Source organism: Vidua macroura, chromosome 6 (genome assembly GCF_024509145.1).
Source record: "Vidua macroura isolate BioBank_ID:100142 chromosome 6, ASM2450914v1, whole genome shotgun sequence".
Classification (NCBI taxonomy): Eukaryota; Metazoa; Chordata; class Aves; order Passeriformes; family Viduidae; genus Vidua; species Vidua macroura.
This window is the reverse complement of record NC_071576.1, coordinates 33,638,183-33,661,552: the sequence shown is the minus strand read 5'-3', so window position 1 is coordinate 33,661,552 and position 23,370 is coordinate 33,638,183. Positions and strand designations below refer to the sequence as shown.

The window sequence follows — 23,370 nt, the reverse complement described above, 5'->3', positions numbered from 1 at the left end:
ACATGGTGGATGGGGTTCAGCACAGCTTTCTGGTTTATTCCTGACCTTCAGTAGGACACAGTAAATACCAGGAGCATGTTGTGATGTATTCCAACATGATGGTATCTGCCTACTGGATGTGGAGAGGGGATGCTAATGTCTGCTACCACACTTCTTTCCAGCATACACCAAGATGTGTATTCTCCTGCAGGCTGATAACTAATTTACTGGGGGCGTGCAAATTAATGCCATTTAGCTTCATACATAGATGAGGCCAGGCTGCATTCACCACAGTTTGCCTTCAAAGGAGACACTCTGTGTAACTTAGCTATAATTGTGTTGTTAATGAGGGCTGGAACTGAGCTGAAGCCTCCTGTGTTGAAACCCGTGATACTGAGAAGCCTAGAGGTGTTGATATGAGTTGTCAGTAATGTAGGACTTGGAGCCACAGCAGCATTTCATCCACTTGATTTTCAGCTATGTCACTATGTGTTGTTGCTGCAAATGGGACTGTCCTCCTCAAAGGTATGGTATACTGATTTCCATTGCTGTGTTTTAAAGTACATCAGATAGTACTCATCTGTTTGAAAGCTAAAACAGCAGAGAGGATAACTGGAGGCCTGAACAGGTAATTTATGTTGAAGTTTGTCTCTGAATATCCATTGCCCTTGCTTTGGTAACCCTCTTTCCTTGTCCACAGTAGCTGCCCTGTCCTCGGTTTGCTGCACCTGAAAAAGGACATTTGCACTATCAAAAATTTTGAATTAAAAAAAATTGATCTCTGTAGGTTGTACCTGCTCCCAGGAGATGCAATGATATTTTAATAAAAATTTATTTATTTAAGCCATAAAACTGGGGTGGAGGAGAATGGGAATATCTGTTGGGCTATTAAATGACCACTGTCTGGAGAAAAGATCCATGTTATTTTGAAAAAGGGGTAGAAAAGAGCATAGCTGCTCCTTGGGCCATCACTTTGGGCCCAGGTCTACCACCACTCTGAGAATGAAGCCGAATTATGTTGAATGATCTGGTGACAAGCACTCTGCAAGTCTGTGCTTGGAGATTCCAGAAGTCTTCATAAAAATCTTTTTCTGAGCTGTGGCAGTGTTGGAATGTGTGACCAGGTTTCACACAAAACACCAGCTAGGTGTAAGTATTCCTAGCTTTATGACAGAAAGCAGGTGGCTCATCCCTGCTGACACTACAGATTGGTGGCAATGTGTGGGCATAGTCACATCCCTGCTGACATTACAGATTGGTGGCTCCAGCCTTGTGGAAGTTGGCACCCCAGCACTGCTTTGGTGAAACTGAGATGTCAACAGCAACAGAAGGGTCTGGCCTGTGCTTCTGAGTACTTGAATAGGGTTAAAAATATTTGCAATAGGTGTGCCTAAAATATACTGGCATGTTTCTTCTCAGGTGGCACAGCCTCCAACAGACTGGCTAGAGCTTACGTGACCTGCTGCAAGACATTCACCTTCCTCATTTGCAGCACAAGATTTACCGTGCAATTGTGTGGCCTAACAGTCTGTGGCAGTTAGTATGCTGAAATGTGAAAGCAGCTTTTGGTATTAGGCTCATGGTTTTGCAGCTAACATGCCATTCTTTAGCCAAGGCCTGGAATCAGTCTTGAAGAAATTCATCTCTGGAAGCAGCTGTTTGCAGCTCAGCGACTGCCCCTTTGTCTGCCAGGAACTGAAAAAGTGGACAATTCACTTCAAGCTCACTCCTTCCATTCAGGGGTAAATAATTTCTGTCAGTCTCCCATACTCAGTATTTCAGGTGTGGAAATTGAAATAATACTTTTTGAAGAAAGTAACCAAGAAAGTCCTTTCATGACTGTTGATATCTTCGGCTGCTGAGATCTCAATGACCTGCCTTACTCAGCCTGACAGATAGTACAGGGGCAGAAAACACTTCAGTGCTCAAACAACATGGGTCTTGTCTTCCCTGCCAGAATGTCAACCACATTTCCCAAAGCCTCTCAAATCTTGTGACCGTTGCATGTCTTTGGTGCTGCCAGCATCTGGTTTGGAGCAGAGTGCAGGAGCAGAGCCAGGAGTCTCAGAAGGCAATGAAAGGAAACTAGTCTGCAACCTTGAGTGAACTTGGTTTCAAAGAAATACTCATATATCCATGGAGCTTCCATCCAGACGAATCAGACTGACTGGTCTTATCAGGGAAATAAAGGAGTGGGTGGGGGGTTGTAATGGCTGTGAAAAGGAACAGCTTGAACTAAAATGTCTTTGTTAAGAAAACAGAATACAAATACAATTTTCATACCACAACATGAAGATTATTTGTACAACATCAGTTGAAGATTATTTGTACAACATTACTTGCACTACAGATACCGAGGTAAGACAGACTATGAAAAAACTTAATCCTCTTGAAATAATTAAACTCTTGAGGTGACTCTGGCTACTGAAAGAGTTGCTACTGTGCAAACCCTTAAAACCCGCTGCATTAGCACTAAGCTGCTGGGAAAGTCTTAGCACAGTAAACATGGATTAACAAAGTCTAGGGCATATCCTGATGCAAACAGGTAATCAGAACATACCCCAGCAGACACTGAGAAAATGTGCTGAGTGCTACAGTCAGTAGAGAAGTCAGCCATTGCAAAGGATGAAGTTGGATGATTGCATCTTGTACAGGGAGGCATGCTCTAAGGCTATCTCAGATAGATTTAAATCTCAGCAATTTAAACCTACTGAAAATGAAAGGAGAAAAATAATCTCTTCTATATTCTGAGGGCTCGGTGCTACTATAGACTAGATCTCACCAATAAGATACTAAAATACATTCTTCTCATCATTGAATACCATGCAACAGCCAGGTAATAGGGTCTTAGTTTTGTTCTCTGCTTTGACTTCTGGGACATACATGCATGAAAATATGTTGGCAGAAACTGCATTGCCTCCTGTCACTGTCTTACCTCTTCTCACCAAGTCTCTTTACACCTGCTTTCTATTAGTCAGTAGTTCACATCCTGGTGGCCAAATCAGCATTCAAGCAAAATACTGAGGCCCTCTAGTTATCATGATGCCTCAGTGACCGCGACCCTCAGCCTGTCTGCAAAAGCAGGATCTCTCACTGCTGCTGCAGCAAACATCTAGTGTTACTCCCACTGTGCAGATAAAGAAGGCATGGGGGGAAAAGGCCTAGATGTCACTAGAAGGTAGAAATATGAAGCCTTTATTTACAGTTGCAATCCAAACTGGTGCTCAAGTCTGGAGGTATTGCTTACTAGGCTTTTCCCTGTTGCACCTAAACCTTATCTGCACACCTCTGTTTCTACTTTGGAGCATGTCTGGAGTGGGAGATTGAAACTATTGGGCACCTGTTCCCATGGGACAGTCCCCTTCAGAGCCCAAACAGCCCATATCACCAGGGGCCACAAATCTCACCTCGTGTAAAAAGAGCAGTACAAATCAGCAAGTCTGGCTGCTTCCTTTGCCAAGTTTCAAGGTTGGTTTGCCACCCCTTTGCTCCATAAAAGCCTAGTTGCCTAAAATATATTCACATTAGGAGAGTAATGCAAATTCAACACTTCATCCCTCCTCAGGATGCACATCTTCTAACCCTACACCCTAACCAGCAGGAAACCTAATAGGCTGGGCCAGGGAGCATCTCCTCAGCCCTCACTCAGTCTCTCTCTGAAATAATCAAGCACTCAAGCAATAGAAGAGAAAGTATGAGCCCATATCCTCATGGTTTAAGCAATAGGTTTGCAGAAAGAATGCTGCATTTCTGTCCCTGACAGAGGTATCTTTTAGGTACTTTCTATTAAACAGCTACAGGATAAAAACCCTTAGGATGGGAAACAGGCCCTAGCATGCCTCTCTCAGCACCCCAACCACTAGGCCTCTCCTTACAATTGTTCTCCCTCAGCTATCTGCTCCATAGTGGCAGAATTTGAGTGAGAGGAGCCTCCCTCCTCCACCACCACAGGCTCACACTGTGGTTAGGACACTCTGGTGGGTGGGAGCCTGAATCTTCAATCTGAGGAAGACAGCAAACCTGAGCTTCCAGAGTAATGAGTGTTTCAAATGATAAGCTATTTTACAGAATGCAGCTGTTGGTCTGAACATATCTTTTGACAGCCAAAGAAAAGAACAAGCCCTAGTTAGTCCTTGTTACAAACACAAGTTGGCACTCTTCTTGGAGACAAGACCATCCTTTGAATCCCAGATGGAAGAAGGCTCTGGCTTCCCAGCTGCAGGCAGATGCATTATGTTGAACAGAAGCAGGATATTCAGACCTACACCTCTCACCAGTGCTTCCTAGCAGCACCTCACTCATTTGCATTTTCATTTGCTAGCATTTTTGGTCCCCAAATGTCCTGTACAAGACCTAGCTTTACATCTTGGCTTGGATTCTTTCTGGATAGCTGGCACCTGTTAAGTGCTGCAGTGGTTATTGTCTCCAGCCAGAGGTGGCTTGCCTGTGGTGCTCAGGAAAGTTCATGGTGGAGCCATGAACTGGCCCAGCTCTGCCACCTTCTAGTCTGAGTGCTGCAGTCATCCTACAAGTAGTTAAAATTTTTCTCAGACCATCCCCTAGATTCTTAATTGCTGTTGTGGATTTTTTGTATGACCCTGTGTCTTTCATTGTACAGATTTGCCTAAAAATAAGGACTACTTTAATCTGCAGAGTTAAGAAAGCAATTTATACCTTTATTATTAAGCACATTCAAACATCACCATCATCATCATCACAATCACTTTAATTAAGACTTTCATTCCTTAATAAATAGGACATAATATTTAATCTGTGGTGCTGAGCCACAGCATCTCACTTTCTGGGACAGAGAAAATAAAATTTCTTCTTCAGGGAAGTGACAAAGCAGTTAATTTACCCCAACAATAAACAGATTGTGGTTTTTAAGTATTCTGATTCCAGATAAGTGTTTGTTTACATTTGTAGATGTGCAATCAGGACAGTAATGGTTCCCAGAGGGCTTTCAGATGTGCTTCTGAGAGACCAATCTTTTTGTGCAAGCAAAATAATGAGGGAACTAAAACACAGTGTTATTATTAAAGTTGATTTTGCACGTGATAGCTTCCAGAAACACTACCCACACACAAGAGGTAATGCTGCAGATTCTCCTACTGATATATTTCATGCCTTTTACCACCCATGCAGAGTGTCCACAGCCAAGAAAGGGAAAGCAGGACTCCAGCCTGGCTCAGGCACTAGCGGAGCAGCCGGAGCTGCGTTCCAAATGCACAGCCGCATTCTTCCCTGCTGACACCATCCCAGGGGCTAAAGAGAAGCAAGACAAAACCAAAAATCTTTAATTTGGCTTCTAGCATGACTTATCTTCATTACTGCCAGTAACTCCAATCCCTATTACATCCATACCATTCCAAGACTGCCACTTAAGGAGTTTTTTTCTGCTTCTGAGCTTCTTAACACAGCAGTTCAAACACACAGTCACACAGAGACTCTACTTCTGCTCCTGTAATAGTCCAGCTCTGCCACCTACACAGAATTTGCACAAAAAGTCACAGCACTGCCTTTTGAGTGTCCTGGACTGTCTTATCAAATAAAGAATAAAGCAGTCTTACAACTACACATTGTATTCAGAGTTGTAAGGCATACTTGCACCAGCTATAGCTACCCACATTTTATATTTTAACCACAGCTAGCTGTGTTCTGTTGTCCCATTTCTCCATATTCTTACCAAGTAAGAGTTCACATCAGCTGCCTTGTGGCAACAGTCAACAGCATCCTGGGCTGCACTAGCTAGGGCATCACTGGAAGATCAAGAGAGGTGATTCTGCCCCTCTACACAGCACTGGTAAGGCCACATCTGGAGTGTTATGGCCACATAAGAGACATGGACTTACTGAAGCAAATCCAGTACATCACCACAAAGATGACTGTGAGACTGGAGCACTTCTCATATAAGGAGAGGCCGAGAGCTGGGATTGTTCAGCCTGGAGAAGGCTGAATGTGTATCAATACACATTCAGGAATGGGAAAGAATGAACAGGAGAGTGCCAGCTTCTTCTCAGTAGCATCCACTGACAACTGAAACCCATGACACTTCATCCAAACACAGGAAAATACTTTTTTTCTGATCTAAGGGTGGTCAAACACTAGGTCAGGTTGTCCAGAGAGGTTGTGGAGCCTACATCTTGAGAGATACTGAAAAGCTGGCTGGACATGGTCCTGGGAAATCCTAAGGGATTAGACCAGATGATCTCAAAGGATCACTTCCAATGTAAAAGATTCTACTTATTATATGGATGTTTAATGTATAGGTTATTTCCCTCCTAGAGAGGGCAATAAATTTGAATGATGCCTGAATCTAACATACAATATCATAAGTGCAACTTAGATATTTACTCTAAGTTAAAACAGGAAATCCAGACATGATGCTGTCAGACAAGGGGGGAAAATGGGCAAACCAAACTGTAGTTACATTTTAAGCATTGGGACAGTGAAGACTTAATAAGCTATGCTGCATTGACAAAACAGATAATTTTCATCTTGGTCATCATACTGTAAACTGTCATTAATTACACTGTAAGAAGTCCATAGAGTGAGTATATCTGACACTGATAAAGCAGGAAAGTAGTGTGCTGCTTATTCATGGAAAAACTGCTTCTGCCATACAGGCCTGGCTCTTTACTAGATGCTTTTCCCCAGCCAAGGTCTCCCCCTGGTGTCAGCGATTAACAATATCGCGGCCTTGTGCAAAGCAGCGTCATTCTGTGTGCCGAAGAGAAGATGGCAGTAAGGGGCCGGCCGCAGCACGCTGCTGTTGCCAGAACTGAGCTGCCGAGTGCAACGCTCCGGATGAATTCTCTGGACGTGTGACTTTTCTCCTTCGCTTGTTAAGCGGAATTGCTACCCATCTGTTTTGCCATGTCTTAGACAAAAAGTCACATGCATTTCAGCCCGAACAGGCTGCCCGGGGAAGCTGTGGAAGGGGCAGTGTGCAAGGCCAGGCTGGGCGGGTCTAGCGGAGATCCCTGCCCGTGGCGGCGCTAACCTCGCCGCCATTTCCCCCCGCGCCTACATCTCCCGTCGTGCCGCGCGGCGCGCTGCGGGCGGGGCTGCGCGGGCGGCTGTGCGCAGGCGCGGCGGTCGGTCGGTGGAGCAGCCGGCAGCCATTGTCGCCGCGGCCGCAGAGCGGTTCCCTCACGGCCAGCAGGACTCGCCGCTCCGCGACGGTGCGTGGTCGCCCCTCCGCCGCAGGGGGGGAGGTCGGGACGGGTGCGGGGAGCCGCCGGCGGGGTTCTGGCGGCGGTACCCCGCGGTGGGGCGGGAACGGGCCGAGGCCCGGGGGCCGCGGGCGGAGGCCGCGCTGGCGCCGCGCGGCGCCGCAGGCCCGGGCGGCCGGGGGGGAGGAGTGGGGGGGGTGGGCACCGCCATCCATCGCTGCCCCGAGGGGGGAGGGCTGATCCCGGCGGGATGGCCGGGAGGAGCCGTCTCGGATTGGAGGCGAGCGCAAAGCTTCGAAGAGCCGAAGGGGCAGGCGCCGCTGCGTGGGCCGGCGCCGCGATGGCGGCGGGCCCGTGAAGAGGGCCCGGCTGCCTTGGGCAGGCCGCGGGCCTGGCGCCGTCCCGGGTCCTCATGGCTTCTCGAAAGGAGGGAGGAGCAGATGGCCGCTTGCTGCGGGTCCGTGCTTCCCGAGGGCTTTTCCGCACCTACTGAGTCGTCAGCGAGCGAACTCGGTTTTATTGTGGTAGGAGCGACGTGTGAAGCTCCGCGCCTCGCAGATCTGTCAATACAGATCTCGCATCCATTGTGCTCCCTGATTATGAGTAAATAACGCGCGGATGGGTTGTTCGTAAATCTTTCGCAGTATATTTGACAGGTTCAGTGGTGATCAGTTCCACCCACCCACCCCGTGTTCATTTCCTTTTGTGATTCTTCTCCCCACTTTATTTTTCTAGAACTAAAAATATCCAACAGCAGTTAGGCAGTCATTTTAATCTTTCAAATCTCTGTTGTTCCCAAAATGAGCGCTGTTGCCAGAGTGGCTGTTCTTGCCGTGTTTTAAAGCATACAGTTACGTAAGGCTGTCCTTTCTCTACGAGGGCCTGCCTTTCCCTTCATACCCACGGCTGGCCTGGCCAGTGTTTGTGTGGTAAGGGTGCGCCAGGCAAACCCTGTGTTGGAAGCACTCCGCGAGGGAGCTGAACCAGCCCCCTGAACTGGATTTCCCTGTGGCCATCAAAATGCACGGGTGAGCACAAAGGAGAGAATGGCTACAAAGGGCAGCGTAGGCTCTTCCGAGGTTCGGGGACTGAGGCCGATCTCAGTAAGTGCTGTCACAGTTCAAGCCCTCGCCCCGTAGAAAGCCCAGTACCCAGGCTTCCAAAACTCCGGCACTTCTCAGATGGCATGGTAAGTCTGAGTAAAGAAAGTATTCAGTAGAAACCTAGTGGGTGTATGTTAACAAAGAAGGTAAATCACATTAATTCAAAATATTGCTTGCAAACTGACTGGAGTTATTTTCACAGCTAACATGACATGTCTCTTTACTCTGCCTGCATTAGAGCCCAGTATTGTAGTGCAAAATCACGTCATATTTCCATTCCTTAGGGCTCAAATTCTTTGTTTTTTTTTCTATGACAGCAAGCTCATTGAGTGAGCCAAATGATTAATATTTTCCAGTTATGAGATCTTAAAAATTTTTAAACCACATAAACTGAAAAAGTGACACCTTAAGGTAAAAGATGGAGTTTTACATAGAAAATCTCAAATTATATATCCTGGATCAGTGGATAGTTTTAAAAATTTGAATGCCTCAAATAGCCTTTTAAAATTTTTGCTATTGTTGAAATCTCATAATGCAAAATTCTTCAAAACCAGATAGACTGTTAAAATAACTTATATTTATGGTTACTGGAAATCAAAATAATTTGATGACTACCATTTATCTTTTGTGTGCTAATAAAATTTTATTGCAGAGATTTTTCTAGATGAAAACGAAAGTTTTAAGAATGTTTTATGTTGTTTGTTGTTATTCTAATGATTAGCATACACATTTTGTTCTTTTTTTCTTTTTTCAGCAGCTTCTAACCCAGTAAAATCTTTGAAGTTACAGATTTGGAATTTTGAGTTTCATGATTAAAAAGTACAAAACTGGAAGTTCTTTGTAGGTTCTGCTAGAAGTCAGCAAGACAGGATTTCATCCCTTCACTGGCTGTAGAGAATCAGGCTTTTAACATGTATACTTGGAAGACAGTAAAATCAAATCCTATTTAACCAAGATTTCTGAGATGTAAAAGTGATCTTAATCACCCTATTTTAAGTTTGTTAATCTGATAAACGGTGCTGTTTTCTTTTTTAGCATCAACCTTAAGATGAGTGGCTGCCGTGTCTTTGTTGGGCACTTGAGCTCACGTGCTCGTGAACGGGATGTAGAGAAGTTCTTCAAAGGATATGGTCGCATACGAGAAATCCATCTGAAAAATGGATTTGGGTTTGTGGTAAGTAACAGCTTTGTTTTCCTTGCTCTTGCTTACAGGTACTAACCTTGCTAGGATGATGTCAAGGAAAGGAAGATGTTTAAGGTAATAGTTGCAGTGGGAAATAGCAAATATTAATAAACATTTCAGAATGCTTTTCATAATTTTGGATTACAGTTATGGCCAGGTTTTGTTCAAAATCTTGGTAATATTCCAGCTGCGTTGAATACATTGTTTGATCATAGTCTTCTGTGGCTTTAAAATTTACCCCTTCAGTTTCTGAAGACTGTATAAATATCCTGTTATGGCAATACAAAATTTTGCAGTCTTGACCCAGAAGAAAAGTTCATAAGAACCATTTCAGCTCCTCCCTCACCCCTTGTAGTCTGCTTGGTTGTATTTCTTAAATAATGGCTTGTCATAAAAGCAGAGTAGTTGGCTAAGACAGCAGGTGTAATAGGTGCTGGCTGGTGGATTCAAGCAGCACAGCTTTGAAGTCTTGTGCAGCTGAAGTTCAACATACTCATCATCAGTACATGTTCATAGGGCATATATGTCTGTCAGACTATTAAATTGACAGTTTATTGTATCTCAGTTACCTACCACTGCTTTCTTGAGCTCTGTGCTCCTAAATGTCCAAATTTTGCGGCTTTACAGGTTCACAGATTGACTCTGAATCAGCCTGTGTTTTAACTATTATCTCATGAGAATTGAGAATTAGCTGTTGTACAGCACTTAGTTCAGACTTGAAAGGCTGATACTGCCCTCGCATAATGGCAGGCTTACATGCCACTCTTTCTGCCAAGATCAATCCCTTGAGTGAAGTTATTGGAAAAGAACAAAAGGACAGGCTTTGCCTACTTTAGTTTCATGTGAACATTGCTCCTTTAACTCCTACACATGGTGGTTTCTGGTTCCCCTGCATTATGAGCTGCTTCTTGCTGACTGCCAGCAGGTAAATACCTGTCTCTTGAAAGTCTGGAGGTAAATGGCTGATGTAGACATGAGCCTGAGTTTATTTAGAGTGCTCTTTCCAATTGCTGCTATTTCTCAGTCCCCTGTCCTTGAGTGTTCCTCTTCTCTTCCTGGACAGGGCTGTTGACTCATTCAGGAACAACTTCTGTTCAACTCTTGTAAGCAAGTCAGTCAATCCTCCCTCCTCTCTAGTTCCTAGGTGGAACCATTTTCTTTTCAAAGATCGCTAATAAGCTTGAATAATTGTCTCATAAATTTATCTAAAAAATGTAATTGTTCTCCTGATAAAATTTTTTTTCTTTGCAGCTAAACAACTTTCCCTCCCATACTTGTCATCCCATCATTGTGCAGCCATATCAGAAATCACTTCCATTGTTTGTGTAACTGTGTTCTAGGTTTTGGAAGGCTGACTGTATTCCCTTGAAGCTGCCTTTTCTTCCTGCTGAACAAACACGGCTCTCTCAACGTTTCTTTGTTATCAAACCTTCTGATGAGTTTTGGTTGCCCTCTGCTAGTCTCAGTCCAATTTTTCAATGTCTTTTATGAGCTGGAGAGACCAAAACTGGACACAGTTCCAGGTGTGGCCTAATGAATGTCAAGTAGGATGCAATAATAGCACCCCTTGGTCTGCTGATTGTACTCCTACGGATGCAGCCCAGGATGCGATTTGCTGTCATTGCAGCAAGGCCACGCTGCTGACTCATGCTTAGCTGACTTTCCACGAGGATTTCCATGTCCTTTTCAGCAGAGCTGCACTCCAGCCACTCAGCCCCCAGCACATTCTGCTGCTTAGGATTGTCTTATGCCACATGCAGCACTTCATGTTTTTATCTTTCATTAAGACTTGTGATCCTTGTTTGCTTAATCTTTCAGCCTATCAAGGTCTTTATGTGGGATGGTTTTTCATTCTGGTATATTTATTTCTCCTTCCATTTCAGTGTCAGACATAAAACTGGTGAGGCTGCGCTTGATCCTGTCATCCATGTCATTTATAAACACATGGAATGGCATTATCCTTCATGGCACTTTACTGGCATGTGCTGTCAGTTCATCTTTATCTTCTCTTATTTAAGACTTGTATTTATAAAACATATTACAAAACCAAGTGATCATTGTTATAGTGTTAAAAGCATGTTTTGTTGTGCTTGATTGAAATCATTGCTTAATCTTTGAAACTAATTATATTTACTTAAATTTTGTAGATTTCAGGGCATAGTGTTTTCAAACTTCAAACCCTAAAGCTAGATAGACTTGCAGATGTTCAGTTTGTTAGAAAGTATTTAACATAATGGGACTTGTAGTTGCCAACTATTGATACTTTTAAATGCTGGACCTAAATTATGTCTTAAGATAATCTTTGCATCATCATGCAAGGATGTGTGATGTTTCACTTGGTAGTGAAACAGATTTCAGTGCAGAAGGGTGAAGATTGCTTAAGCCAGTATTGCTTCTGAAAAGCAGTTTATAGTTATGCAAACACTTTCTTCAACTTGAGAAGCTTCTTCTCTGTTGTTCGTTCCTTGCAAGCTGCAGTTCCACAATTTTTTCTCTCCATCTGCACTGTTGCTGCCAGCAGTCCCTACCCAGCTGCTTGTTCTCTCTGCTTTATTTCTTTCCTTTGTCCCCTTGCCTCTCATGGTGTTGCTGCAATTGTCCAGCCATATATAATGAACCTACCTGGGAAGCTGATCTGGTTGAAAAATAACACTTTTTGACCCCCACCTCCTGCAAAAAGTGTGCTGTTTTTCATCTGGGTAGGTTTCTTGACCTAGTTTCCTGCAGAGCTGTACAAGCAGCTTTGCCAAGAACCAGTGGGCTGGACAGTGGGCAGAGGCTACTCGGGCTGACTAAAGCAGCGTTTCTGCCAAAAGCGAAGTGACAGATTCCATTGCAGCAGTAAATGGAATTATGCTTGTTACAGCTGATCTGGACCTGCAGGTGGCCAGCGCTGAAGAAGGGCTTATGTTTCATACTCCTCTTACATGGGCATCTTTTTGCCCAGCTAGTGAACTGAATTCACTCAGAAAAAAATTAGGAGGGCTTTTTTTTCTGGTTCACTCTTTCTTTGCCAGTTTAGTAAGAATCTTAAGAGAGTTTTGGGAGTGCACAACTCTCCTGCATTTGATCAGCTTATGCTGTTACATTCCATTATCCTCTGTGTGGAGCTGTGTTTTAAATTATATGCCTTGAAGTAATTTCCCCCACCTCTCCCCAAAAGTTTTTTAGATATTTCTTAGCAAACCAGGTAATTTAATTAATAGGTCCTGCAAATAAGTTTTACTGAAACAATTGGGGAGGCAAAAGGAGTTTGTGGGATGGAGGGAGAAGAAATTAACATGAATAGGAACATCTTGTCTTTTCAGTCATAAATGTACTAGGAACTGGCTTCCTTATTCAAAGTTCTTGGTGATACTTGCTGTAGAAATGTAAAATTTATAAAGAAAGCATGTTTATTAGTATTTGCATATACTGTGAGGGAAAATACATTTTTATTCCAATTTTCTTTTTAGGAATTTGAAGACCATAGGGATGCTGATGATGCAATTTATGAACTAAATGGTAAAGAGCTGTGTGATGAAAGGTAAGTGTGATACCATCATTTCCCTTAAGAACAGAAAAAGTGCTTTGCATCAAAATGCAGTGCTCTGACACCCATTTCCTGTGGTTCTGTGGTGGGATATACCTTCCATAACTTCAAAGACATTCATTGGGATCCACTCTTGTTTAAGGCAAAGATTAGTTTGGGACTGGAGGAGGAGTATGGAGCAGGGCTGACCATTTTCTCTACTTGCCCTTAGTTCTCTTTCAAAGGTAACTCGGGATCTTCTCATTAGGAATATTAGTAAGAGTGAATTGGATTTATTTAGTATTTATCTGTCTGTTGACCAGAAAATAAGCTGATGACAGCCTGTTATCATTTGCATCATTGCCCTTCAGTTTGCAGTAATGTGGTCTATAGTCATTGAATGTTGCAGTAATTTTTATTGTGATTATGGAAGCTGTATTTTAGGTCATTAGGTTGTTGTTAGTTATTTTAGTATACTTTTCTCTCTGTGAGTACACCTGGGCTCTGGTTGAGCAAATTCAATGTTTGTCTGAATTACAGACTTAGGACAATTTTAATGAAAATCTGAGGGAGGCCAATGAGAAAAAACACCGGTCTGGCTCTTTAAGAAATGCCAGTGGTTGTGTTATAAATCATTGCTTGCAAGGGCAAGATAATTCTTGTTTGTGCACATTTGCTTCCAGTTGTGACAAGATTTAAGTCAATGTCAAATACTTAAAGTTTGTTGTTTTAATTTTTTATGTGGTTGGTTTTTTTTGTTCCTGTCATAAGGGTCACCATTGAACATGCTCGAGCCCGAAGAGGAAGGGGAAGATTCTCACAACGGTTCAGTTATTACCAGTCGCAGAGTGGATCTAGGTAGGTGGTCTGGGCTCTCTGTCCTTTTCCATTAACAAAAGAACTGGAGTTTTCCTTTTGTGATTTAGGGATCCAGCTCTGTTTTCCTGTATAGCTTCACGAAAGAAGTTTTATGTTCTCAAACCTTGCAGGTTCATTATGATCACTTGCCTTCTCAGGCTGAGGAGAGTGGGGATTTTAACTGTCTTGGAGAGGTTCACAACCTATTATGAAATGTGCCTTTGCCATATTGTGTAGGCACTATGCTGGTCTTGCTTCCTACTGTCATGTAAATGATGTGAAGGAGTGTTGCTGCAGTTGGATTGGCTGATTTTAACACTAAGTCAAGAAAAATGCAGAGCTTCTCTATTGTGGCTTTTGTCACCAAACTGAGCTTACATGATAAATAGGATATTGTAGAGCAGTAGTTCAAGGTATTTGCTGTCTAACCAAGTTTTCACATTTCCAGTTGTGTGGTTATCAAAATGCTTATTTCAGCACAGCCTAGAAAAGGAGCAGTGCTAGGGCATAAGATAAACACTTCTGCACGTGTTAGTAAATACCAGTTGACTAAGTTTGCTGACCAAGCAGGAGAGTCTCTCTCCAGCCATGGAATATGAAAACCAGGACACAGCTCATCTCTGGAATACCTCTAGAGAACATGCAGTATTTGTGGGGTTGTTCACTTTCAGTGATTAGAGCCAGTAGTGAACCTTGTGCCAACGTGCCGTGAAAGTTCTGCAGATTTGCATGTATTCTGCCAGACAACTACACATTACATCTTTTTGCTATATATCTACCTTTGTGAAGGAAATATGTGTGGAAGAATTTACTCTGTAAAAACATTCATAGCTGTAGCCTTTGCAGAGTAGAGTTTGGAAGAAAGACAAAGACACGGGGGACATAAACCTTCACATTTGTTGCAAAGTCAGAATTGCTACCAGTTACAAACCAATGTCTGGAACATCTAATTTGCATATGCAAGCATGTTAATTCGATTTTTTTTTACTTTAGTGGCAATAACTTTGGTGTGCTATAGTTGGTCTGAGGTCCAGGCTAAAAGTGGACTTTCAAACTAGCAAGTTTGCTTGATTGAAGGTCGTGGGTATCTTTTGTTGTCATGTTCATGATGTCAGACTGCCAGTGCTAGACAAGAAGAGGTTTGCAATAGTGGAAAATGAGACTCATCATGCCAGTTTTATGACTCTCTCTTGTTTAAATACTTGGAAGATCTGGGTGTTCTGAAAAAAATTATGACAACCTTCTTGACTAAGAAGAATCAAGCCTGCAGTCCAGCAGTAAGGAAATTAATTAAATCTTTCAGCAAACTGTAGAAAATGTCACATTTCTTAAGTTTAAAATTCCTTATGCTGGAGAATTTTTTTCTTTTTTTTTTTTCCTTTGAATTCTTCCAGCCGGTATGGGCCTCCTGTTCGTACTGAACACAGGATCATTGTTGAAAACCTTTCATCCCGTATCAGCTGGCAGGTGAGTTAGCATCTTACCTTCTCTTTTTTACACCTTATTTTACTACTCTGTAAATAGACTGTGTTCAGTCTAATTTCTTAATAAAGCCATCATAAATATTTAATGTGAACAAAAAATAAGAAAAAAGCTTCAGGGATTGCTAAAAATTAGCATTCAAGCACTTTCAGAAGTCTTCTGTTTCAGAGCTGTGCAAATAGTTCTGTAACTAGATTTGGTAGTTGGAAACTGTTTCTTAATTCTGTTTGCCAGCTGATAAAACTTTGGAAGACTCCAGATTGTTTCTAAAATATTGAAACATGGCATTAATTCAAACTATGTCGTCCTTTTGTATTGTTACACCTGTAAGTGCATGCCTTTGTTTTGATTGAAATTTATAGTCTTTTCTTATGGTTTTGCAAAATATTTTTGTGACTCCAGTTAATGAGTGAGAGTTCTGGCAATACATCATTAATAGAGGGAATTTTAAGAGAGCTACTGTGTCGAGTATGCTTACTGTAGATGTTTTTTTTTTCAAACCCAAACTTTCAGTACTTGTCATTTGAAACTTTCTTACCACCTTCCTTTTTTTTTTTTTTTTTGCTTTTTTTTCACCTCTTGCTAATGTTTTGCTAATATTAAGCTGGCTTTTAACAGAATAGCCAGGTAATCAATTATTTTAGTTGTGTTCTGTGTAGTATACAGTGTATAGAAAGTTCACTTTGTAAGGACATAGCAACAGATGCTATTTACAAAAGGTGAGTGAATAGTGGAGTTTAGTCTTGTTCATTAACGTATATATTCTTTGAAGAGACTTTGATTAAAGTCCTGAAAGATGCAGTAGAACATGTTGAATATTCAAAGCCTCGATCTTGGAGCTACTTCCCCACAAGGAGGCTTCTTGGCTTGCCTGGAGCTCTGCTGATGTGTTTCGTAAGAGTTGGTGCAATCCATGCAGATAAACGGTTGAACTCAGTTTATCTTCTGCATGACAGGTTCAAAGGGTTTGTAACAGTACAGTTGTGTTAATTATTGAATAATTAAAGAAAACCAGCTGAGTTGATGTGATGATCAACTGGATTTAATCTAAATATCTTCTGGGTTTGCTACGCAGTTACATATATGGAGAGATTGTCACTTGGAAACAGCAGTAGGGAACAGAGAAGTAAGCTATAGTGGAGTGTTAAGGAAAATAAATCCTATAATGCTGTTTAGTGTTAAGTGCATAACTTGAAAAAAGATTAACATTTTTGTAACGTTCTTTTACTTGTGAATATTTATAATGGCTTTATGTGTACTTACATTTTAATCTGAAGCCCACCCAATTCAGATTTCATACTGGCGAATCTTTTAGCATTCTAATAAAATGTTTTAATGTCTCTTAAATATATGATGAGTTAGCATAAGAGACTTTTCGATACCTGCCTAAATAGACATCATTTGAAGGTAACAACCATATGCAAGCTGCATTTACTTTTGAAGTTGTACTGCTTTGGTACTGACTATAATGTTTTAACTTCTAACTATGCTACTTGTAACACATTAAAACAGCTAATCCATTAACAGTAGTGCCATTATTCTTCCCTTCTAATCCCTGCTAGGAAGCACACTTATTATGGAACCTTGCTTTTAAACTTGCACACAGAATTTAATCTTTGGTGTGTCCAGATCCCCATACTTTGAGAACATCTATCTCCCTTAAAAGTTACTGTGTTGAGATATTTAAACATAGAAAAAGCCAGAAAATTTTATATGCAGATCAGTTTCCTCAGATTGTTGACTATATTGTTAATAGATAATCCCGTCTCTAAGAGTAGACAAACTGTTAGAACTCTCCCTTTTTTTTTTAGCAAACATGTATTTCTGCATGTTCAGAGCTTTCCAACCACCTTCATCAGTTTCCCAGTATCAAATTTTCAAGTAGTTGAGAAAAGTAGATCTGTGTTACATCAAGATGTATTTTCCTTTTTATGGTTGTCCTACACCTTATTTCTCTCTGCTGCTAAGGACAACAGGGTTTTCTTGTGCTATTCAAGGTGACCCAAAACAATAAACTTAAGATAAAACTTGATTGTTCCACTGGTTAGGTAATACCAGGTAACTTTAAAACATTCCTCTAATAACAGAATGTTGAGCTTTTATAACACATGCACACTTCCTCTCCTTTAAGAAATAATGTTTGGCATCTTAATAATGTTGACATTGCAATTACAAATGATATTTCATATTAATGTTTCTTAGGATTCAGCATATAGTGTGGCAAGATTGTGGGGGCCTCAATCTTAAAGCCTAAAGTTACTGATTTGGGAAATAATTATGTAAATTAACATTTTCTAACTTCATTTTGACTTACCAGTCTTGGTCTGGTTAAATTCTCATTGACTTGAGCAGAGCCAAAATTCTATCCATCATCTCTAAATTGAGGTAATTTAAAGTATTGTTTTTAATAGAGACCAATTTTCATTTGCTGTTAGGGTTTCTTTATATTAAGACCTGTGAAACAAGGAAAATACCTACTACTTTCCACACGCCAGTTTTTAACATAAAACAATTGAATCGAAATACTAGATAAAACTAAGCTTTTTTATATTCTGTGGCAAATGTTCTAAAGTTTTTTCTTGGCTTTTTGTTTTGTAGTCTTTTGTTCCTTAAGCGTATTTCTAATTCTAACCAAGTGCATTTTGAACCTCTTCTAACAACCTTGATTTGGTTAACCTTCATTTTTCTTGTGTGGAGGAAAAAGAACCAAAGATTTGGGGGTTTTCTAGTGGCTGAAATTCTAGGGTTTGGCCTGTTCTGAATTTTCCTTTTGGTTCCTATGACACTCCTGTTTTTTGGCAGTCTAGATCTTGGTTTGCCTGGGTTTGATCTCGATTGGCTAGCACAGATCATCCTCGGGTTCTTTAGCCACTTCTGGAGACTGGAGACTATGTCCAGTGCTTTCAGGGCCTCTGGTACCTCCGTGAAGCATATTGCTATGAGCCATCACTGCCTTTCTCATGTAAGAGAGTTCCTCTTGGCCAGCTAGGTATTGGACAAGCAGCTCTTTGCTTAAGGTACCTTCTTATATCACCTGCCACTTGTGGTGTGCTGCGGTAAGTAGTGTGGGATTATAAAATACCAGATACTGTTGGGTAAAAGTGCTGCCTTAACTTAGACAAATGTTTAGCTTTTTAGTGACCTTTTGCATTATTTGTTTGTGCTTTCCCCTATTGCTAAGCAAGTAATTTTACTTGTTCACATTTAGCCTCTGTTAAGTTTAAGACAGGGATGTCTATTGATATGACACTATAGTGTGACGGATACTCAGATGAAACTGAAAAAAATTCCTTTGTAAAATTTTAAATTACATTCTAGTTAGACCTTTTTGCTTTTAATTTTGCTTTGAAGCTGGGGGAGGTGAGCATAAAGGTTGAATTTGTCTACATTTATTGGAATGTCATTTAACTGGGGCGTTAGTTACGAAAATCTGCACTTAATACTCTGCACTTCTCAGTTCTGATTTCAGGGGACATGTTGGTATTTTATGTATTGCATTGTGTTTTCATAACAGCTGGTTTTGGGATGTAGGATTAACTTGAAAGCAGTGTTTTATTCACTGTAGCTGTAAAATGATGGATCCTTTCTATATGCAGCTGCTATTACATAAGCTGTTTCAGAAACTTTTTTCTAAATTATATGTATATTTTTATATATAGAAATAAAAAGCATTAAGCAGTTTCAGCAGGGAGAGTTTTAGGGGAGTATTCTGCTACCTAACTGATTTGTGTCTTGTTCAAACTAAAATGTTAACTTTTGCTGTAGGACTTGAAAGATGTCATGAGAAAGGCAGGGGAGGTCACCTATGTGGATGCACACAGAAACAACAGGAATGAAGGGTAAGTTCATTTTGTGTCTTTGTGTGATATGATAGCTGAAGCTATTAAGGGCATGATTTTTCTTCTAATACAGAAGTGAAATATAAATCTATGGGGTGGCTTAGATGTTGAAATTTCTCCAGTTAAAGAACCAAAACAATCCAAAACACAAACTGTCGGTAAGTAGGAGTTCAGTATTGAACTCTGTCTCTATTCTCTGTCATGAAAACAACGTATGAAAGCTGAAAAGGAAGGGAGAACTCCTTTTAAATGTTAAGTCCTGCTGTCTTATTTTTACTTAGTCATTTATAATGATCTGAGACCTGAGGCTAAAACACCTCCTGTCTGTGGCCACTTTACACTGGTTCAGCAGTCATGGGAAATTAACATAATCAACTTCCATGGGGAATACCTACCTGCCCAGTCTCCCTTCTCAGTTCTGAAGACTACAAAAACTTTGCACAACAAAGCAGGAGAGAAGGAAGTATGAATAGAGTGTCTGTGCTGGCAAAAGTACTCTAGGGCCACTGCAAACCAATGCAACTTAGACCTTTTTTTGAGTTCAAATTTAAAAAGCCACCAAGACTGGACTTTTCTATTCACTGTTAAGATTCTTAAATAGGGCAGAAGAGTCTGCAAACTTGTTTTGTTTCATGGACAGCTTTGGAATGTTTAGTGTAGTGAGGACTGAAAGATGTTTCCTCAGCTGATGCAGATTTGTGTATCTTCCTGCATTTTCTCAATCTCCTTGCAGATAGCAGTTCTGGTATTGTTTAAGAAGATGTGAGAGGTATGGATAGCTAGGACTGTTGGTGTCATGTTTTCTTATTAGCCATGTTTAAAAACTAGCTTTCAGAAGATAAAACAGAAAGCTGTGAATCAACAGATTAAAAAGGGCCAGACCTGCTTTCCCTACTTTTTTTGTTGCTCTGAAACTTTTATTTATTTCATTATGGTATACAGGGTTGTGGAGTTTGCATCTTACAGCGACATGAAGAGTGCACTGGAAAAACTGGATGGCACTGAGCTGAATGGACGCAGAATTAAACTGACTGAAGACCACAGAAGGCATAGGTATGTCACCTGACATGATAAAATTCTGCTGAGGACATGGATTTGGGTAGTATTGATGCCAAAGTTTGATTATGTAATTTTTTTGGCCCCAAGCTAAATATCACTGCACAGAACCACTTTTTAGCAGTGTAAACAGATTAAGATAAGAACTAACTTGCTGAAACAGGGTAAATAGAACACTTCTGGATGAGACTAAAGATTATTTTTAAAGACAAAATGTGGTATTATAAAGAAAGAACTTCTTAAAAACATGAATTTTGGTATTAAAAATGTTTAATTTGAAGGAAAGCTGTTTCACAGTCCTGTGAAATATTTCTCAAATAGTTGTAAAAGCCAACTTGTTCATGAGAATAAAAGAAAATCAGTTAGCTTGCTTGCATTATTCCTAAGCAGTTCTGCTGTTCAGTCATTAAAAAAATATGTTGGCTGCAGCTGTTTCATTGTCTCTTTCCGTGAAAAAAGGGGTGCATTGCTAGTGAAGGTGTTAAAACTCTAAGGCCTTAAAGTGTGCTGGTGATCCACACCTTTAGAGACTTTCTTAGCCTCTTGAAAGAAACTCTCGTTTGCGTGGCATTTCTAGAGAGAATAAACACCACAGGTATAAAGTTCCATTTCTGTGTTTGTCTTGATAAATTAAATGATACTTCAAGGCAGGGTCTACGCAGACAAAGAGTTGTTCTTTGATAGAGACTCCTCTGCCTAAAAATTGATTTCTCTCCTCCAGGCAGGAGCTAAGGAGAGGCATCTTTTATTAGGCAGTGCATATTTTGCCACACTAGCAGAGAATGTCAAGGCCAGCAGTTCTTGATGGCCTTCACCTAAGAAGATACTGTCTTGATGGAGCATAGCAGAAATCTAGCAGCACTTTGAAAGGACTGAATGCTGTGAATTGCGCTTTCAGATGTTCAGATGGATGTGCTATGCATACAAACTAGTTGAGAATTTTACATGTTGTTCTAAATTCAGTAAGAGGTGAGACTACAGCTTTTAATTATGTTTCTCTAGAAGCAGATCTCGATCAAGGAGTTACTCAAGATCTCGCAGCAGGTCCAGGTCTACAGGATCTTCCAGATCGGACAGCCGGTCCCGGTCCAGGTCAAGGTCCCGATCCAGGTCCAGGTCTCGCTCTCGATCCCGATCTCGCTCTCGATCCCGCTCTCGTTCTCGCAGTCGTACTCCTAAAAAGAGTTACTCGCACAAAAGCCACCGCTCCAGCTTGATAGCTTCTTCCCCCTCTCCCTCGTCTTCTAAAAGAAAATCTCGTTCTAGGTCGAGCTCTGCTCATAGCCGTAGTTAACCTGCTTTGAGAGATGTATTAATTAATTTGATTCAAGTTTCTTGAAGACTTGAGACAAGTTATATACGAGATCTGGGAGGGGAAGAGTTAACATGATGAAAGGGTGACCTCCTCTTACATTGCCAAAGTGCCTGTCATCAAATAGGCCATCTCTGTGAGGAGGGGCTGGCTGTCAGCTTTCTTCTTTCAGTGAAGTCTGGAGTGGGAAGTCTTTTTTATTTTTTCCCCTGCTATTAGTAAACATTTCTATCATAGATATATTATGTACACATAATGCTGAGGTAATGGGATGAGACAATACGCTGCTTTCTCCCTCTCTTGCCCCTACTTTCCCCTCCACCTCCAAGGCCTTTGACTTCCAAAATACTATGTTAGCTTTTGTCCTTGGTATTAAGTCTGAGAACAGGAAGTATAGATTTAATTCCTTTAAGGTTCTGTGGCTACTTTTCTGTGCGAGAATGAATGGACCAGATTAAATTAGTTTAGAGTTCCCCTTTTTCCCTGTTGCTTGGCTTAACAGGCTGTTTTAAGTTCCAGCTTTACATGACCTTGACAATATGCTTAATTTGCAAAAGACTTTCAGGAATACACATTGGTTAGTTGAATATTGTTCACTTGGATAATGAATTAATACTATGTTAAGCAGTAATGAAAGCTGGAATTTTCTGTTAAAATGAGACATACCATCCAGATGTCAGGTTTATTGGGAATCCATTATAATAATTTTACAGTAATTCACTAGTATGTGGTATTGTATGTATAGGCCTTATTTGACAGGTGACTTCATAAAACTGCACAGAAATGTCAATATGCATGTCCATGTTTTTGATGTTTATAAAAGTGACATAGCTTTCATACCCAAAAGTGTGATACTGAATAACATGTGTATGACTAGCAATAGTCTTGATGGAAAGGAAGGTTATTTTAGTAATGAGAGCAGCAAAAAAATTCCCAGGAAAAGTGTAGTCAAAATCTCCGGAATGCACAGTTGTTTTAATTAATAGAAATTTCCACTGCAAATACTGTTGTTCTTACAATTTGGAATTAGATTTTTTTTTTAAACTTCTGTATTGTCAAAGAAGGGAAACATTTTTGGAAAAAATATGTAAATTAATCCCAAAGTCTTACATGTATTTAAATGTACCATTCCTAATAAAATCAAACCTTTTTCTGGCTTACTTTGCAGTTTTGTTTAATTGTTGTTGCTGTTGTTCACTTCAGTCTGACACGATCACAAAGAAATTTATTTGTAGATATACCTGTATAGAAGCAAGAAAATGGCAACTAGAAACCAGTTATGATATATGAGAGACCAGATGCTGACTAACTGGAGGGCAGGATAAGATTTTACTGTCACAGCCAGCAGAGGCTGTTTTAATAAATGGCAAAAGGATTCTTTCTGCAGTCCTTGCAAACAGGTTTGTGTGATGCCTTCTGCTCTGACACTTCAACAGAGGAGCCAACAACCAAATGGCCTCAAATGTTGGTGGAATCTTCCTATAGATAAGTTGTCACTTTTGAAATACTGTACTAGAGATTCTTACGTTGCCTACACAACTTGTGTACATATAAGGCTTCCAGGCTAACACCCTTTATAAAGTCAAGTTACTGGTGACCCTGCCCATGGCAGGGGTTTGGAATGAGATTTTTAGGGTCCCTTCCCACCCAAACTATTCTTTCATTCTTTGCATGTTCGGCATGATGTGATCTGAATATGCTAGCAGTTCTCTTACCACAGGACATTTTCCTCGTAGGGGAAGGAAGCCTTGTCCTGCAGCATGCAACTCCTTGCAGCATGAGCCACACCTGGAAGTCAAGCAGTGCAATTAGTTGCATTTCAGCAACTGACTGCATCATCCCCCAAAAACAAGAGCATATTTTCTGTGATGT

General features: G+C 41.0%; 1 protein-coding gene across 3 annotated transcripts; it reads left to right on the top strand.

Moving 5' to 3' along the window:
• The first annotated feature begins 7,057 nt into the window (after nucleotides 1-7,057).
• On the top strand, nucleotides 7,058-22,658 carry LOC128809423 (serine/arginine-rich splicing factor 5-like). 3 transcript variants are annotated; one of them, XM_053981414.1, is made up of 8 exons: nucleotides 7,058-7,163; nucleotides 9,293-9,431; nucleotides 12,896-12,966; nucleotides 13,723-13,809; nucleotides 15,204-15,276; nucleotides 19,057-19,130; nucleotides 20,073-20,183; nucleotides 21,189-22,658. In XM_053981414.1, the coding sequence occupies exons 2-8, from the start codon at nucleotides 9,306-9,308 to the stop codon at nucleotides 21,478-21,480; spliced, it is 834 nt and encodes a 277-aa protein (XP_053837389.1). In that variant the 5' UTR covers nucleotides 7,058-7,163; nucleotides 9,293-9,305; the 3' UTR covers nucleotides 21,481-22,658. The 3 variants fall into 3 exon arrangements, 2 of the variants coding, with proteins under 2 accessions (XP_053837389.1, XP_053837388.1); XM_053981413.1 differs by lacking the exon at nucleotides 7,058-7,163 and adding an exon at nucleotides 7,546-8,343; XR_008437720.1 differs by lacking the exons at nucleotides 7,058-7,163; nucleotides 21,189-22,658 and adding an exon at nucleotides 7,538-8,343 and having other exon boundaries at nucleotides 18,094-19,130; nucleotides 20,073-20,097.
• The last annotated feature ends 712 nt before the right edge of the window (nucleotides 22,659-23,370 follow it).